The following is a 19,542-nucleotide window of genomic DNA, read 5'->3' as shown; positions in this document are numbered from 1 at the left end:
CCCAGAGCCTGACGCGGGGCTCGAACTCATGGACCGCGAGATCGTGACCTGGCTGAAGTCGGACGCTTAACCGACTGCGCCACCCAGGCGCCCCTCCTTTGATTGCTTTTAATGCTGCCCCATTTCCAGGAGATGGAGAGGCTTATCAACCCTGAGCACAGGGACTTGTTCTGTCCCTGGAGGCCACTGAAAAGCCACTGACCACTCGATCTCTGTGAAAGGAGCGTGAAGTCAGAGGGACGACAGCGTTGTAGGAAATGAACCGACATTAACAGGAAACACCCTGTGAAACACCACACCTGTCTCCCAGTGCCCTTGGTCCATCAGTTCAAAAACTGCCAGCAGAGGCCCCCACGTGGTCTGCACACTCCTTTTTTGTTTATTTATTTTGAGAGAGAGAGAGAGAGAGAGAGAGAAGGAAAGAAGCAGAGGGAGAGGGAGAGAGAATCCCAAACAGGCTCCATGATATCGGCACAGAACCTGACGTGGGACTTGAACCCATGAACTGTGACATCATGACCTGAGCCGAAGTCAAGAGTAGGACACTCAACCGACTGAGTCACCCAGGCGCCCCAACCACACACCCCTTCCGCAAGCCCCCCCCACACTCACAGATTAACTGCAGGTAAATGTGAAAGGGACCACCCCCCCGCCCCACTCTGCCCAAACCCAGACACAGAACCTCCCTCACACATCCCCCTTCCTCCTTCCTGTGTCCCCTCTCCCGGGGTAGAGCATCCCAACCCACCCGGCAGGTGAGTTCCTCAAGCTCTCACCGCCTACCCCAGTCCTGTACCCCCCCAAGTCCAACCCCCCAGCCCCATCGCCCACATGACAGTGCCCACCTCCCCGGCCAGAGGCACTGCCCCATCCTGCTCCCCAGCCCCCCTCGTGTTAGCACAGTGGTCTTTCTCAAGACACCCCTCATCCCGCCATGCCCCTCCTTGTGATCCTTCAGGCATCCCTGTGCGCCACTTAGCACCAACTTATCGAGCGCCTACTGAATGCATCGGGGACACATCAGTGACGAGACAGAATCCAGCGCCCTGTGGGAAGCCTGACCCTGAAGAGGCAAACCAAGATAAGAGCTAATTTCGGGCAGCACTACAAGAAAAAACCACAGAATGATGTCATGGGGGAGTCGGGGGGGCGGGGGTGGTCACAGCAGGTAATCTCCCAGGAGGTGATAAGTTGGGGCCGGGAGGAGCAGAGGCAATCACGTGTGGATCAGGAGCACGGAAGGCCCACACCCGGCACTGCTGGGCCCTCTGGCCTTGCGCCCGTCATGCCCCGCACAGCCCCGCCCCATGCTCCCCACAGCTACGCCCATTCAGTATTTGGCACTTTTTTTTTACTTCTGCTCGCAGCCTAGGACACGTGACACTCCTGCCCGCACGCTAATGGACACCTACCATCCTTCAGCTCTGCGCTGGGAACAAACCACACTCTGACACCCTCACCCATCCCTGCCTCCTCCTCTCCCTCCCAGGCCCTGCGCCTCTGTGGCTGGTGTAGACATTTGCCTTTGAGTGTGTCTTTTCAAAAAAAAAATTTTTTTTTAACCTTTATTTATTTTTGATAGAGACAGAGCACAAGTGGGGGAGGGGCAGCGAGAGGGAGACACGGAATCTGAAACAGGCTTCAGGCTCCGAGCTGACAGCACGGAGCCCGATGCGGGGCTCAAACTCACAAGCCCGGAGATCATGACCTGAGCCGAAGTCCGACGCTTAACCGACTGAGCCGCCCAGGTGCCCCAGCCATAGTTAGGGCCCCCAGGCGGTTCTGCACGTCGCAGGAACCTGGCGTTTCTGTACCCGGGGGTGGGCGCCCCGCACATGTCCCAAGGCACTTGGTGTAGCTGGAAAGACAAGGCCTGTCTTCCTGTGGTCCCAACTTCCCCCTGTAAGTGATTTAAACCCTCACCTTCTAACCTCAGCAACCACGGATCAACTGCAAATTTTCTGAGAATTTGTAAGGACACAGCATAACTTATCATGAGGGCAACATACCCCGCTGGCCGTGGCCAGGCCCTGGTCTGGGGACATGATGTCCGCACACATGCTCAGTGACGGCTACAAGGTGGGACCGGGCGTGATGTTCTAAGGACCAATGCAGAGACACGTGCACATCTCAGGCCACACGGGACACAGAGCGAAGTCCCAGGGCTGCTGACACTGGAACAGGCCCACTCAGCCCGGCCGAGATGGCTGTTAACAGCTTCATTAGTACGACACCTACCAGAAGCTGGACCGTATCCCAAGTCATTAGCCTCCTACACTGTGTGCAAGATGAGGGCAAGACACCCTGGCATCAGGTGGGGGCAGGGGCTCTAGAACCTACTGTCTGGCTGCTCGCTAATCCTGAGACGCTGGGACACAATGTGGCCTCTCCGGCCGTTTCCTCATCGGCAGAGCGGGGACAATAGGCTCTGCCCGGGACTGTGGTCAGGCTTAGAAAGCGGTCAGCTCAGCGCCCTACCAGCAGTCAGGGGCCAGTCTGTCCAGGATGCTGCTGCTGTGGTCATGACATCTGAAATTTACCAAAGGACACTTCTGTGGACGTGAGAATCATGGGCTTCAAGGGTTCAGGTGCAACAAGGAAACAAAGGCCCAACAAGACCAGGCTCATCCCCGCCCTCCGCTGGCCCAGGGTGATTCTCCCCCCGGCCAGCCTGAGTGAGGGCTCCTGTGGGCACCACATCTGCGTGTTAGCACGTTCTGTCCCAGGACCTAACGCAGACCTGCGTCACCTGCATCTGGAGACCGGAGATTCTCCCGACTCAGCTGTCACACTATGCTCTGCAGGGAGGAGACCACACCTGTGGTGATGCCTTGTCCCCACGAGGCTTTGAATCACAGCAGGTGTGCAGACAATGGGCAAGTGTGAAGACAGCAACAAGGCTCTCAGGCCACATGCACTGGGGACACCCTGAATCCGTGTCCCCTGTGCAGATGTACGGTTAGGGCCCCCGGGCGGTGAGGGCAACAGGCTGGAGGTTTAACGACCTACCTAGGGCTGCACAGCCCAGTCCAACGCGGGCCAGCCTGACTGTGGGGTCCTTGCCCCGGGGCAGGGCTGGATCCAGACCCCCACGTAGCAGTGGGTAACCCGACTCAAGTCACCAACATTTGCTCAGATCGGGCCGACCTCCTTGCCTTGATGTTCGTGACGTGTCGGAACAGTGTCGCCCCACCGAAGCAGCCGCGGTGTCAGCTGGAGCTGCCACGGTTGCTCACGTCTCGGCAACGGTCCCGAAAGCCAAGAGGCTGGGGAGACTTGGAAAGTCAACTGGCCCATCGTCTGCCATCACCCGCTCCCCAGGGGAGCAGAACCTGCTGAAGGTGACGGGTAACCATCACAGCATCCTTCTTCTCCTTCTTTAAACTCCCAGAAGTGGAGGGGCACCTGGGTGGCTCAGCTGGTTGAGCGTCCAACTTCGGCTCAGGTCATGATCTCACGGTCCGTGAGTTTGAGCCCCGTGTCGGGCTCTGGGCTGCCAGCTCAGAGACTGGAGCCTGCTTCCGATTCTGTGTCTCCCTGTCTCTCTGCCCCTCCCCCGTTCATGATCTGTCTCTCTCTGTCTCAAAAATAAATAAACGTTAAAAAAAAAATTAAAAAAAAAAAACCAAAAACTCCCAGAAGTGGAATGTTCGGTTACAACAGGCCAGCTGTCACAGAGCTCTCCGCGAGCCCTGCTCAGTTATTTCTGGGCCACACGGCTGCCAGCGGGGTGTGTGTGTGTGTAAATCACCACCTCACTAGGGCTGATAGCGTTCTATAGTTTCATTATTATTACTTCTATTAATACGGATAGTAAAAGGTACGATTTCAAAGCAGTATTATTTAAAAGTTTTATTGTCGGGGCGCCTGGGTGGCTCAGAAGGTTGAGCCTCTGACTTCGGCGCAGGTCATGATCTCACGGTTGACGAGTTTGAGCCCCACATCGAGCTCTGTGCTGACAGCTCGGAGCCTGGAGCCTGCTTCCGATTCTGTGTCTCGCTCTCTCTCTGCCTCTCCCCTGGCCATGCTTTGTCTCTCTGTGTCTCAAAAATAAATATAAACATTTAAAAATTTTTTTTGGTTTTATTGTCATTTTAATTGAGGATGAAAGGCTCTTTGTTACTATGAATTTTTACATCTGCATTTCCTAGTGAAGCTGAGAGCTTCCCATGCATTTGTTTACAAGCTTTGCGCCCTTTCTCCTGAGCCCAGCGGTCCAGGCTTTTTCCCCTAGTCGGATCTGTTGGGATCCAGCTGACAAGTGGGCCTTATTCTGGAGTAATGACCTAGTCTAATTCAATGTTCTTTTCCTCCTCCTGCTCATATGTTTCTTCTCTTCTTCCTATTTCTTGAAGTGTAGCTCATGAAAATAACCCATAAAGAGGAAGACACTGACGTGTGAAAATGAGCCTTGTAGTTTTACCTTAAAAGCAAAGATCCCAAGTCTGTGGATTGTTGGGAGGGAAGAGCGAAGCCAGCAGACTTATCTGGTCCTGGGATACGAGACACTATTAAAGATGAACATTTGTAGGGCGCCTGGGTGGCTCAGTCAGTTAAGCATCCGACTCTTGTTTCGGCTCAGGTCGTGATCTCGCAGTTCATGAGTTTGAGCCCCGCATCAGGCTCTGTGCTGTCAGCAAGGAGCCTGCTTGGGATTCTCTCTCCCCCACTCTCTCTACCCCTCTCCTGCTCACACATGCACATGCTCTCTCTCTCTCAAAATAAGTAAATTTTTAAAAAATGAACATCTGAATACTGTGTCACAGTATGGAAACACTTCTGACACGACACTACATGGTAAAATCTCATATACCCTAAGAGGGCCTCCATAAAAAAATATTTTTTTTTACAGTATTGCCATGGGAACCTGCGCACTTGACTCTGAGAGTCCCGGCGGCCAAAGCAAAAAGGGAAACGCAACTGATTACAAAGTGTGCATTCTCCTTAAGATACCACCAGGCAGCTGTGGTGCAGAAACACAGCACAGTGTGATCCTGAAACCTCAGAGAACAGTCTTCCAAGAGTCCTGAGGCAGGGATACAGAGCATCGTCAGGCACCGGGGACACTTGGGGAGGAAGGGCCCGTTACAATACAGATTCCTACTCAGGAGGTCTGGAGCGGGGTCCAGGAATCTGTGTGCTCCCAAAGTCCCCTGGTGATCAGATGTGCACACTGACGTGACCAGGTGACCAGCTACCCGCCCACGTTTCCTGCTGTGCACGCAGGGGCAGGTGACTGCGCTGTTCTGAGGCACTTCTCCTCATCTGAAAAATAGGACCATTAGGAGTAGCTACCCCCAGAGTCCCTGTGAGGCTTCGAGGAGATAATGTGTATGAAGCACTCAGCAGGAGGCTGGTACAGAAAAGACGCTGAATAAATAACTAACAACCATATTAATAACCACGCCGCTCTGTCCCCATCTCGGAGGATGCCTGTGGGACTGGATTCGAGTCGCCCAGGATGAGCTGGGTTCCCACGCTGCAGGTTGCGGGGGGGGTGGGGCACAGAGCGACGGGTCCTCAATCGGCAAATATTTATCAGTGCCCCGCTGCTATCATAACCCCCCGCCCCTGCAATGAAGCTTCAACTCTGCCCAAATGAGTGGCTTCCTTTCCAGAAATTAAAAGCCATTTTTTTCTTCCTGGTAAGCCCACAAAAAAGAAAGATTTCTGTGTTTTCCAAATTCTGTGTCCACAGAACTGAGACCCTGCACGGGGTCCCCACTGCCTGTGAGGCCTCAGTGGACAACAGGCACCAAGGCTGATACTCGGGTCCCATAAAGCCGTGCCAGCCTCCACCCCTGTCCTTAAAGGCCTCCAGCCAAGGGGGGTGCCTGGGGGGCTCAGTCAGTTAAGCCTCCAACTTCAGCGCAGGTCATGATCTCACAGTTCACGGGTTCAAGCCCCGTGTCGGGCTCTGTGCCGACAGCTGGGAGCCTGGAGCCTGCTTCAGATTCTGTCTCCCTCTCTCTCTACCCCTCCCCTGCTCATGCTCTGTCTCTCTCTCTCTCTCTCTCTCTCAAAAATAAATAAACATTAAAAAAATTTAAAAAAACAAAACAGCATCCAGCGTCTTCCCTAAAATTCTGCAGGTTTCGAGGTGACCATGGTGGGTGGGGGCAGCTGTGCACGACTCTCTTTTTTTCCTGCGAACTTGTTTCCATGGAGGCTGAGTGGTGGCAGCCTGTTCCGGATGCAGAACGAAATGTACAAAGGGACACGACGAGGAGCATTTAACTCCCATGGTGGCATGCTAAGGACCAAGTCCCGAAGGACATCACTGAGCCTTAATCAGCTGCTCACAACACAGCCCCAGAGCGGAGAACCGCGCCCCCCCCCCCCCCCGCCCCCATGGGACACTTAATAGAAAGTTTGTGCAGCACTCAGGCCCCTCTGTCTCCAGGCGGGTCACACGACAGTCACAAATGAGAACAAACGAGAACAACGATCGCATCATCATTAACAAGGATGCGGGGCTGCTCCCTGACTTGTAGAGGCTTCTATGGCCTCCACTCAAGCCTCAGTGCGGCCCGCCGGGTGGCCTCCTCCTCTATGGAGGTGACAGGTGACAAACAACCCAGGTGTGTCCCAGCCAAGCTCCTGCCAGCAGCAGCTCTGTCTCCCTGAGCGCCTCCTGCCAGGGATACACTATTACGTTCTTTCAAGGACTAACCTAGAACCTCCCCAGGAGCCCCAGGGGTGCTGCCGCGGTCTCCATATGCAGGCAGGAGGGGACCCAGAGGTGGCCCTTGCCCGACTCCCACCGCTGTGACAGCGAGGCAGGGATCGAGCCTGCCTGGCCCCGGTTCCCCAAAGCCTATGTGCGGCTAAGGGGCCCTTTCTGGACATCTTCACTCACCCCCACTGCTCCGCACCAGGGGACACTTTGCATCATCTCTGTGCCCCCCCCCCCCCCGCCCCCGGACACAGGCAGGAAGGACTGGGAGCCCAGAGGCCGGACGTGTTGGCCGGAGGCCAGAACGCACGGTGATGGGAGCCAAGCCAACATTAGACCGTGCAAAGCCCAAAGCGGGTGAGGCAGCGCTCCGGCAGGAGGCCTCCCCTGAGCCCGGGTGTGGTTCCAGGGCGAGTCCCCTAACTTCTTGGAAAGGCTTAGTTTTCTCCTCTGTAAAGTGGAAAGAAGACCCATCCTCCCCAGTTCCTGCGAGATTGAATCAAAAGAGGGAAAGTCAGTGACACTTACTGCCCGGGGCCAGCACTTAAAACTGAAAGCGCGCGGGCGTCCTTAACCGTCGCTCCCCTTACACCGTGCACACGACACTCTGCGCCTGTGGGCATCATGTCCAGAACACGCCTACTGTGTGACACGCGAGGGCTGGGGGTCCTTAAATGTGGCGGAGTCACTGACAGGGTCACTCACAGAGGTGAGCTGGGCTCCCGTCTGGAGAGATGCCCCCCACCTTGCGGAGCCCCCACACCCGGCACCCGGCAGGTGCCTGTGCCAGGGAGCCGGGGACAGCGGCCACTTCACCCGCGACAGCCCTGGGAGCGCCTGGAAGAGAAACCATTAAAGGTCTGGAAATTAAAGAAAATAAAACAAAACAAAAACACCCATCGCGCTTCAGGCTGCTTCGGTGGAGGGCACGTTGCTATGGCAACCAGGGCTGAATTATTCAGCAAGTGATGGCGCAAAGACCCCGCAAGGAGGAAAAACAAAGACAAAGGGATCCAATTAAACCGTGTCTGTGGGGAGACAGCAGCTGACCCTCCTCCCGGATGCGGATGCGACTTCTCAGCTGCCTCCCTCTGTGGGTCCCGGGTTGCTTTTCTGTTTGTCAACCTGGTGACAAAAGTCATAGGAGCTCCTCCGTTCTAGTCCAAGGTTTAAGATGCGTGACAGACTCAGCGAGTAAGGGAGGAAACCCGGTCCAGGACATGTATTTCGGGTTCCTCGAAACTGGGGGCCTTCCAGGCCCTCAGGCTGGTTTCTGGCCCCCGCCTCCTCCCACCTCCCCTCCTGCACCCACAGGCAGGGGTGGGGTGGGGCGGGGGGGGGTGGCCTGGACTTCTCTTACACCAAGTGTCCTCGTGATGATTTTGTCCTGGTTTTGAACCACGTGTATACCACCACTGTTTACTATTTTTCCTTTAGATCCATTCACGTAATACTCTATTTTGAAAGAGAAACTGGTCTGTTCATTACATAGAAAGCCATTATCATTTGGCAGAACTAGATAGTACAATAAGTGACTCTATTCTTGAGGCACCTGGGGGGCTGTCAGTCAAGCATCGACTCCGGCTCGGGTCACGATCTCGCAGTCCGTGGGCTCGAGCCCCGCGTCGGGCTCTGCGCGGACGGCTCGGAGCCCGGAGCCCGCTTCGGATTCTGGGTCCCCCTCTCTCTCTGTCTCTCTCTCAAAAAAATAAACATTTAAAAAAAAAAAAAGTAAGTTTATTCTGTACCTCTGGGTAGGGAGGGATTTTTTAAACATGACACAAACAGCAGAACCATAAAGTGTATCGGAGGTCGGCAAACTCTGTCCCAGGGGCTGCTATCTACATTTGTAAATACAGTTTTCTCCTCGGCACAACGCCACACGCACTCATTCCACACGGGCTAAGCCCACGTTAGTGCTACAGTAGCACAGTCGTGTTGTTACAACAGACACTGTAGGGTCCACAAAGCGGGAAGCATTGACTTGCTGGCCCCTGACAGAAAAGCCCGCTGATGCCTAAAGAGTATGATTGGTAATCCAACGACCTTACAATACTTACAATACTTCTGCACACAGGGAAGTATGACCTAAATGAAAACACGAGCCCCAGAGAACGGCTGTGTAACTCACCAAACTGAGGAAGGAGTCGAAGCCACAATTTCCAAAGCAAACTCCTAAAATCATTAACACAAAGAAACCTGCAGGTGAAGTTCATGAAAAGAAGAAACAACCAAGGAGCCAATAAACACTGAAAACATGTTCAATCTCACCAGAAATAAGAGAAACAGAAGACCAACCCTCACGCAAGTGCACATCCCACTGAGAAAACCAGCAGCTACGCAAGCTAAGCTTGATTAATGAGCATGTTCCCTCGGCCACGGTGATCGGTTCACTGATGAGCATGTGATCTAAACGTGTCCAGGGAGCCCCTTCCATCCCTTTGGTCAAGGTGATCGCTTCAGGAATGGGCTCCCATATAGAGGTAAGCCTGGAGCTTCCTGGACCAGGATGTGGAGCAAAATAGCCAGAGAAGGAAGCCACACGGAGCACAACCAAGTCAAGAATCAGAAGTAGACCAACTCTTATCAATGCCGTAGGAGCATCTGGATCCAGCCATGCCTGCAGCATACTCAGGGACAGTAAGCCCCACAGGGCAGAGACTACCTCCGTCTTGTCTGCTAGGACACCTCACACCCAGCAGCGTGTCTGGCACGTCACAGCTATTCGGCAAATACCTGCTGAGTGCGTGACTGCGTGAATGTGGCCGGTGCACCAACGGAAAGGGGAAGGCCGCAAAGACGTGGCGGAGAGAGGGTCAAGACAGGCCATTCCAGGGGCACCTGGGTGGCTCAGCCGGTTAAGCAGCCAACTCTTCATTTCGGCCCAGGTGATGATCTCATGGTTTGTGAGATCGAGTGCTATGTTGGACTCCACGTTGACGGCTTGGAGCCTGCTTGGGATTCTCTCTCTTCCCCTCTCTCTGCCCCTTTGCCCCCACCTTCTCCTCTCAAAATAAATACTGGGGGCGGGGGGGGGGGGAAGATCATTCCAGCACACCTGCAGGAGACTTTATTCAGGACGCACACCCCCCTCCCTGTGGCTTCTCATTTGAGGCTCAGAACCACCCCCACCGCACCCCCTACCCAGGTGAAGAGTTAGGAAATCTCTTCTCCTTTATTTAAAAAAGAAAAAACATGTAACGAGAACACGGGACTCAAGGCTATCACTGATGAGGCTGAGGCCAGGGTGAGTGAAAGGAAACTGAAGGTCGTCAGGCACTCAGGGGGCCGCAGACCGAGAAGCCCCCTCAACGGTGCCTGCCGTTCAGGAAGCACAGACTGTCCCATTCACGTGAAACGCTGGAGCTAGACGTCCATGGCGGCCTGGGGTCAGTCAGTGCTGGGACTATAGCCCCGGCGCCCGGGAGCTGGACCCCAGCAGCCTGCGGCCCCACTGCGGGGCCAGGAGCCCGGCCCACAGGCACAGGCAGTCGGGGCTCCACTGAGGCAACGGCCATCAAAGTCCCCGGGTGGTGGCACCAAGTCCCCAAATCATCCCAGGACGTGGAGACTGTCCCCACTGCCTCCCTGGCCCATGGTCTGACATTTTTTCCACTGTACCAGCAGCTCCCCAGAGGGGTACAAGAACCTCCCTGCCTGCCGTGGGTGAGGTCTGGACACCCCACGGCCTGCCCACGGCACCTGCAGCACAGCTGAGGCCAGGCATGGTGACACCCCACGTGGCCGTGGACGTGGCTGTGCCCGTGCCCTCAGGTTCCCCTCACTCAAGAGGCCTCTGGCACAGCATGGTGACTACAGCCGTGACCCTGAAAGGGGCCTTGCTACACCCAGGAGGAAAGGCCTCGGGGCCCCACAACCGGGCCCAAGCTGCACCTTGGACAACCGCTCACACCCGACACCTGCCATCTCTCTCGGAAATGCTGGTCCAGACCCCTCTCCTCAGGGGGCCTCTGGGACACCCCCCGGCAGCAGGGGCAGACCTTGGTCTGGGGCCCTGTGTCTACAGGGGTCCCCTCCGCCGGTCCAGGCCTCCTCCCCGTCTGTGATAGCTGGACCCCTCCCTGAGGGGTTCATGCATTTGCTTCCTAGGCTTCCCTCCCCGCTCCCTCCCGCGCGTGTTCCTCCAGCATCTGCCCCACACCAAGCAGGGGGACCAAGCACGGGGGCGGGGGGAGGGGGGCGCGGTTCAGCCACACAGGAAGAGGTCTGAGGCCGTGGCTCTGCAGGAAGGCGCGAGCTGACAGGAGTGATCTCCGCTGCCCAGGGCCCCTCACACGAGTAAATTAAGTCTTTGACGCATGACCCAGATGCAACGATAAGGGCTTGAGGGGCATCACAGCCTCATTCGATCCGCTAATACGGGCTCACACTGGTCGCTTGCCTCAGCCCACCCATACCAGGCAACTTGTTAGACTGTTCCGGTCTCGGGTCTGGATGGGGCTCACCAATCTGTATTTTTTTTTAAATTTTTTTTCATGTTTATTTATTTTTGACGGAGAGAGAGAGACAGCGTGCGAGCAGGGGAGGGGCAGAGAGAGAGGGAGACACAGAATCCGAACAGGCTCCAGGCTCCGAGCCGTCGGCACAGAGCCCGACGTGGGCCTGGAACCCAAAGACTGAGAGATCGTGACCTGAGCCGAAGTTGGACGCTCAACCGACTGAGCCCCCCAGGCGCCCCATCAATCTGTATTTTAAGAAGCTTCCCCGTGGGGTTCCTGAGCCCCAAGTAGCCACCAGACACCTTGACAGCGGTCTGTGTCACAGACACCGTTGGCCACAAGGCTTAGAGATGACGCAGGAAGAGGCCCCAGCTCGCAGAGGTCAGCAGCCCAACCTGCCGAGGGGCAGGTGCTGTGTAACACGCCTTCCTTACGGGATCTCCCAGAAACAGACGATGACCTTGGAAGGTCAGCATCCCACCTTAAAGATGAGAAAATAAGACCCGGACAGGGTTAAGGTCACCCCGGACATCAGCGCAGAGTGGAATTTGAACCCAGGTCTGTGTGTGTGACTCCAAGTGTCTAGGACCCCAGCTTGGGGCCCCTGTGCCCTGCTGAGCCGGTCCCTCCTCTGCCATGGGCCTGGCAGCTGCTATCACCCCATCTTACAGGTGAGAAAACCGAGGCACAGAGAATCCTAGCACCTGGGGTCTGCACATTCCCCGCCCTCCCCCCCGACAACATTCAGTGAGGGATTTCAGCGGAAGATGGGCTCACCAGGGCCCATGCTCCCTGGTGCAGAGCGGAACAAGGGCTGAGCCACCCAAAGAGCCCCGTGCCTCAGGCAGAGGAAAGACCCCCGGGGGGAAGAAGTCCAAGTTGACCTTCAGATCAGTGCTTCTTGACCGGGACGATTCTGTCCCCCAGGGGACACTCGATAATGTCTCGAGGCATTTCTGGCTGTCACAGCTGGGTGGGTGGGAGCAAGATAGGAGTAACCCCTCCCCCCCACCGGGCGGAAGCCAGTGTTGCTGCTAAACATCCTGGCCTGCCCAGGACACCCCACCACAAACTCACCCAGCCCCAAGTGTCAAGGCTACCGAGGCTGGAAGACGCTGAGGGTGGCCCACAGACCAGCGGCACTGGCGTCCCCTGGCGCTTGTCTAAACACAGACCCCCAGGGCCGCTGCAGACCTGCTTCATCGGAACCTGCATGTTCCCGTGGTCCCCGCAGGTGACCTGGGTGCAGGGGTCAGTGAGAAGCACCCGTCAAGGGCAAATCGAGGGTGAGGCACGGGGACAGCGGGTCCACCATCGGGATGCCATCCCTTCCTGCTCTGCAGGACCAGTTTCTGAGGGTTAAAGGGGGAACGGGTAGGCTGAGGGAGTCCAGGACCCTGTCCGTCCAAGCCCAGCCCCGCCCAGGCCATACTCCAGAAGGTGCAGCAGGGAGGTCAGGGAGATGGCAACAGGTGTGTGCCCGAGCCCCGTTAATACGTCCTTTCTGACACCCGCACCCAATCCTGGGGCTACGATCCAGAAGGCTCGAAGGGCCTGATTCCCACAAAAGCCCTGTGGTTCATGTTCAGCTGCTCTGGGCCAGCTTCGTGGCAGGGGCCGCCGGTGAGAGTGGGACTGCCCCGTGTGCTCTGGCCCCTGGTTTTTGGGGAGCAACCTAGAAAGTCCTCCAATGCTGGGCCCACCACGCAGTCACAGCCTGTCCCCCTACTGGTAACAAAGCATCCTGTCCCAGGGCGCATCCCTGGACCCCAGCAGATCCCAGCCACAAAGATCCACAGCTCCACGCTGTCCGGGCCCATCACACAGCCAACCCTAGTGACCGCCCTAGGGGACGCCTGGGGGCTGTAAAGCAGAGGGCGCTCACTCGTGGCTCTGGGTCACAGCCAGACAGCAGATGGGCTCAACTTGGTGCACGTACTGTCCCCCCAGTAGATTCCAGCTTTCCTTGAAAAGCTTAGGCGATCTGGCAATACGGGATGCACATTCCTGCAGGAAGGTGGCCTGGTGGAGGTGAAAACAGAGCCTCTCTCCCAGGTCCGGGACGCCCACAAGGCATGTCCTGCCCACGCTGTCACAGCCCCTCCCAGCCGTGGCCCCTTCACTCCTTCAGGGGGCTCGCTTGCCCTCTACAGACCGGTGCTCTCTGCTGGGGGCGATGTGGCCCCCCCCCCCCCAGGCAGGTGGAGATGTGCGGGGACAGTTCTGACTGTCACAGGTGGATGTCAGGTGTGAAGACAAGGATGGCCCCCAGGACAAAGGACTGTCCGGTCCCCAGCGTGGACGGTGGCGAGGCGAGAAGTCGCGGTCAGAGCCCCGTCTGGGAGCCCTGAGACAGCGCAGGGCAGGGAAGACAGGGCCTCAGCGGGGTGCGGGCTGCGAGGGCCGCCCCCCACCCCCCACCCCCGCCTCTACCTGAGGCGACAAGCCACTACTTACTTGGAGAGTTTCATCTCAATCTGCTGCCGGATTTCCTGTCTCTCTTCGTCAGTCCTCCTGGGGAAAATGTTCCGGTCTTCCAATTCCTGCTTGCTGGGCCGATTCCGTAGCTTCACCGCCAAGAGCTCCTTCTTGCATTTTCTCGGCAGTGTTCCTGAGAGCCGCCGGAGGGACGGGAGGGAAGGGACAAAGACACAGGTATTAGTCGGGTGCTGGCTTGCCGACCTAGCCGCCCCCCTGCTGCTCGAAGGAATCTGCACCAGGGCAACGGGGATGTGTCTGTCGGCTTGTGGCGCCTTCGGACGGGCACGGGGGCGATACCGGGAGAGAGTGATGTCACCGCCTGTGGGCCATGCGTTCCACGGGTGGGCGATCGATCACAGAGGACCTCCAGGGGCAGACCTGTTCCCCCAGGGTGACTATGAATGGCACTCAGGCTTCCTTCTGAGTCTGGGCCATAACCTACAGTTACTTCCCATGGCGGTCCCCTCCCCTCCCCTTTCCCCTCAGGGTCCACTCTCCCCACTTCCCCAGTCCCGAGAGCAGCCCACCCCGGGGCCGTCGGAGCAGATCTGCCCCCCACAGGCCACCTGGCTCTGCTGGACCGTCCACAGCCGGCCCTGTCCCCACAGCCAGCCTCCGTCCTTCTCAAAGGGGCCCGCGGAGACTCCAATCACCACGACACCACACCGTGAACTCCCCCTGGATCTGAGCTCTTCCCCGTCCGTCAATTTATCGTCTCCTTCACCGGACTTTGAGGTCAACAGCAGTGTGCCCTCCGCGGGCCCCGGAACAGCGCTGACGCAGCATGTTACCAACGAACACGGAGCGAAGGAAAGGATGGGCTGACTCCGGGTCCCCAGGCTGAGGCTGATCTTTATTTCCACACACGCCCGGGCTCAGCCAACATCCGGGTGCGAGTAAGATCTTAGAGGATGGGATGTCTAAATTAAGAGAAGTGGGCTTGGCGGTGTTCACAGGCAGAGAAGGATGGTATGCTGGGAAACGGTGATGTGCGGAGTCGGTGAGTTTCTGAATGAGACACCCCCCTGCCCCCCGCCCCTGGCAGGTAACTGCAGGTGGCAGTTCTGCAGCTTTACCAGGACATGGATTTCAATCCGGGGGTTCAGACCATCCCCCAACACCCCCTGGGTGGAGGCCAAGAAAAATGGCTCCCCGAGAAAGCCGACGCCTAGCGTCGAAGACGCGGGTACAAAGCCGGAAATGAGTCTCAGAACGTGACAGTTTCACAGAAGTTGGGGACAAAGTAAGACACAAAAATTGGGGGCTCCGCTGAGGTTTGAATTTCTAATATGAGCTTGTTTGCTATGCTTTATAGAGAAAGAGGAACATAATGGCTCCCCAAACCATTCCAGCGAGGGCTCTAGCCTGAATTTGTTTTAATAGCTTTATAAATGGCTAGAGTCCTACATTTATACGATCACAAAGAGCCTGAAGGAGTCACGTGCATTTTTCGGTTAGTCTTTACTGTGTGTTCCGGGGGAAACTGACAGCTTTGGTGGCATTCACGAATTAAGGGCATCTCAAAGGTCTCGGGACAAATCCTTCATGAATGTCAAGGGTCTAATACGCGGCAAGAAGGGATTGCCATTTTCAGAGACCCAGAGTATGCTCAACTATGAAACCACACTGAGTATGGTTTAATCTGTTAAGCTTTTGACAATGAAAGTCTTTTTAAGCCCATGGCAAATGTCTTGGGCTTATTACAAACTTTAATCGTATTTGTTCTTAACCGAGAAAAAGAACCTTCGTCAGAGATTTCCAGATGGAAGTGAGAATTCGCTCCACATAAAGTCCCGGTGCCGGGAACAAGCAAGCCATTCTCCCAGCCTCTCTGGGCACGGCACGGGCACACAGTAGGGACACGACGAAAACTTAGAGCCTGGTATCAGGTCTTCTCTAGCGTGTCAGGAGGTTACTAGGTTTTGTTACTGAGAAGTCAACAAAGGAAATTTCCAAATAGCTTACAAATGAGGCTTTCCACGAATCCGGCCAGCACTCCCACCCAACCTTCAATTGGGTCAATTTGGGTTTTTTGTTGTTGTTTTAATGCTCATTTATTTACTTTTAGTATTTTTTTTATTATTTATTTTGCGAAAGATACGGAGAGCAAGTGGGAGAAGGGCAAAGAGAGAAGGAGACAGAATCCCAAGCAGGCTCCAAGCTGTCAGCACAGAGCCCGACACGGGGCTTGAACCCACAAACTGTGAGATCATGACCTGAGCCAAAGTCGGACGCTTAACCAACTGGGCCACCCAGGCGCCCCTAATGTTTATTTATTTTGAGAGAGAGACAAAGACACAAAGAACACAAGCAGGGGAGGGGCAAAGAGAGAGGAAGAGAGAGAATCCCAAGCAGGCTCCACCCTGTCAGCGCAGAGCCCCACGTGGGGCTCGATCCCACCAACCGTGAGATCGTGACCTGAGGTGAAATCAAGAATCAGACACTCAACTGACTGGGCCACCCAGGCGCCCCCAGAATCGCTCTGAACGAGCACACATCCCAGAGCGGTCTGACTCGGAGAGGATGTGAGGCTGAGGATCCGAGGTCAGGAAACCTTTCTGTCCCAACCGTGGGAGGCAAGCAGTCCTCCCTCCCCAGATGCCCCCAGACGCACCGGTTTCCCTGTTTTGACACAGAAAAGTGGGACAAGCACAGAAAACCAGATACAAGGGTGCTCGCCCAGCGTCATTTATGAAAGCAAGAAATTAAATAAACCAAGATACCCAGGATGACACCTGTCAGATGATGGCACATCGTATGTACCACGAGCCTCCGCAGACCCATCGACAATGGTGGCATGTAGGTCACTGAGTGCCAGAAAGGCATCCACGGGATGCTGCTGACGACAGCAGGGGTACGGATGTGTGTGTGCCATCCCCAGAAACATGTCTGTAGATGTGTAGGTGCCGAAATTTTAAGTACATATGACATAATTGGCCCAGGGAGGTCAAGAATTCATCATTTTCTGTACTAATTTTGCTTTTTGGTATTGTGTTTTTTTATCATAATTTCCTTAGATGAAAATGAATAATTATTTAAAGAGAAAGAACACCGTTGAGCAACATCAGGAAAGATAGTAGAGAAACTCTCTCCTCCAGAAAAGCAATAACTGGAAAAAATGGTCAGGGTCACCTTTTCCAGAACTCTGTACATAACCCACGGCCGCAGCCACACAGGGCAAGTTCATCCGAGAGGAGGAGGCTGAGTCTCTGTGAGAGGGTCTCACTCGGTCTACGGTAACATGCTCCTCCCCTCCAGCCCCGCGGTGGTCTTGAACTCTGAGAGTGTGCAGATCTCGGCGGAGACCGGCCGCCTGGCAGTCAGCGGAGGGAAAAAACTCGTTTTCTCGCTCCCGGAGAACTGCCACCATCTGACTTGTCTGCTGGCTCCCCCAAAGTCCCCACGGGCAAGGCTGGCTTCTGGATGTGGTCAGAGCTCACCTGCCTCAAAATGTCTTTTCCCTGGGTGCATCTGTGGGAACCAACACTGTCTTTCCAAGGGCAAGACTCTCATCTACCTTCAGACTGGTCCCGCCTAACACCCTATGGAGTTATTGGCAAAAGCTAAAAAAAAAAAAAAAAAAAAAAAAAAAAAATCAACGTAGAAGCCAAAAACTTAAGTAAATTAGAAGTCTGATGGTACCAGATCTAATTTGACTCCGGTTAACGTTGGGGGTGCCTTTCCAATGTGCAGCAGACAGGCGGGGCAGAGGAGGTAGGGTGGGGTGATGCTGTCTGTCCCCTGGTGCCACAGTGGCCGGGACAGCACTGGGTGGCACTGCGAGGGCCCTGGCTCAGCAGGCAGGAGGCAGCCTTGCACGCACCGGCTCATGGGCACACCAGCAGGTATGGAACTGCCAATGTGCCCCAGGCCCCTGTCTCGTCAGCTCCTATTACCTACCCCAGTGGGGCAGAGGGTGCCTTTGGAGACCCAGAGGTGGTCGGCACTCCCTTCTTTGTGAAAGGCTCCCTTCCCTTTCCCCATAAGCCACCACTCCGGTCGGCTGTCCTCCCACCTTGATGGCCACGCCTCAGTCTCCTTTGCTGGCTCCTTGACGTCTCCCCACCTCTACATGTCCGTGTGTCCCAGGACCCTCTGTCCACACCTGTTCCCCACATGACCTCCTCTGTCCCATGAGACACTAAGGCCCTACTGCTAATGGCTCGGGATTTCCATACGTGGTCTCACCTCCTCTCCTGTACTCCAGGCTTGCTTTCCAGGCTTCCTTCAGGACGTCCCCTGCCCCCCCCCCCCCAGTCCCTATCAGGCACCTCAAACTTTGGCTCAGGTCATGAGCTCACGGTTTGTGAGTTCAAGCCCCATGTCAGGCTCTGCACTGACAGTGAGGAGCCTGCTTGGGATTTTTCTCTCTCTTTCTGCCCCTCCCTCGCTTGCTCTCTCTCTCGCTCTCAAAATAAATAAAGTTAAGAAAACAATTTAAACCTAAGAGTTGCATTCAGCACAAATAGTCTGAATACCCTCCTGGAAGGCAAAAACTCTCAGATGGATAACAAAGCAAGACCCAACTCTATGCTGCCCACAAAACACATACTTTGACTATAAAGGCACAAACAGATACGAGGGGAAAGACGCACAGCTCTGAACCCATCGAAGGAAAGCCAAAGGCACTGGTGAACGTCACGCAAGGTAGATTTCTGAGCCAAGAACCTTCTCAGGGATCAAGGGCGATTCTCAGAGTGATAAAGGGATGGCTTCATCCGGAGGACGGACCAGTGCTAAAGATTTGTGAACCTGTTGAGAGGTTCAAAACCGAAACGCGACACCTGACAGACTGAGAGAAGAAACAGAGAAACCTCAAGGCGCTGTTGAAGATCTCAAGACCTCTCCTGAGGAAGTGATAGAACAAGGAAGGCGAAGTGGAAGGGAGTGGAAGACACGAGAGCCACTAACCGGCCACGGGACCTACTTGACATTTAGAAAAACCCTGCCCGGGACAAACGCTCTCTTCCCACGTGTGCGCACGGCGGCTGCCAGAAAACCACACACACACTTAGAGGCAGGTCCTCATACGTGTGAAAGTGCTCCCTCCAGTCGCAGAAAACACACTCTCTGATTAGAGTGAAATAAAACTGGGAATTGGTGACAAAAAGCTCTCTAGAAAAGTACCCCCATCTTTGGAAACTAAATAAAAAAAAAATCTTCTAACCCATAGTCCCAAGAAGAAATCAAAAGGGAAATTAGAAAGTATTGTGAAGCAAATAAAAAATACAATATATCAAAATGGTGTTGGGGGAGATTTTACATCATTGGATACCTATCTCCAAAAAGAAGAAAGCCTTCAAATCAGTGCCCTCATGTTCCATCTTAAGACACTAGAGAGAGACGAGCAAATTAAACCCAAAGAAGCAGAAGGAATAATAAAGATCAGAGCAGAAAGCAGTGAAAACTGGGGGCACCTGGGTGGCCCAGTCGGTTAAGCATCTGACTTCGGCCCAGGTCATGATCTCACGGTTCGTGGGTTCAAGCCCCGCTTCGGGCTCTGTGCTGACAGCTCAGAGCCTGGAGCCTGCTTCGGATTCTGTGTCTCCCTGTCTCTCTGCCCCTAACCCACTCACACTCTGTCTCTCTCTCCTTCAAAAATAAACGTTAAAAAAAAAAAAGAAAGCAGTGAAAACTGAAAATACAAACACGATGAAGGAAATCCTTGAAACCAAAAGCTGGTTCTTTGAGAGGAGCAACAGAATTGATAGAACTTTAGCCAAACTGATTGGGGGCGGGGGGGGGGGGGGGGAGAGAGAAAGAGGGAGACAGAGAAATTACCAAAATCAGGAAGACGAGTGGGCTCTCCATCTGATTCTATACCATCTACCAAGGCTCACTCAAGAAAAAAAAATACAAAACTGGAATAGACCTTTATCTATTAAAGAAATAAAATCTGTAGTTAAAACGCTTCCCCCCTCCCGC

The 19,542-nt window shown here is 54.9% G+C and overlaps 1 protein-coding gene across 5 annotated transcripts in view; it reads right to left on the bottom strand.

The window, feature by feature from the left end:
- The window catches only part of PHACTR3 (phosphatase and actin regulator 3), a 236,952-nt gene that overhangs the window by 29,437 nt on the left and 187,973 nt on the right, over positions 1 to 19,542 (bottom strand). For all 5 annotated transcript variants that reach the window (XM_058686121.1, XM_058686120.1, XM_058686122.1 and 2 more), the window contains one exon: positions 13,594 to 13,747. In XM_058686121.1, the coding sequence (XP_058542104.1) occupies positions 13,594 to 13,747 (154 nt within the window). The remainder of the gene's footprint in view (positions 1 to 13,593; positions 13,748 to 19,542) is intronic.

The sequence above is a fragment of the Neofelis nebulosa genome, chromosome 9 (assembly GCF_028018385.1).
Source record: "Neofelis nebulosa isolate mNeoNeb1 chromosome 9, mNeoNeb1.pri, whole genome shotgun sequence".
Classification (NCBI taxonomy): Eukaryota; Metazoa; Chordata; class Mammalia; order Carnivora; family Felidae; genus Neofelis; species Neofelis nebulosa.
The sequence above is the reverse complement of the archived record's forward strand: the minus strand, read 5'-3'. Positions and strand labels throughout refer to the sequence as shown.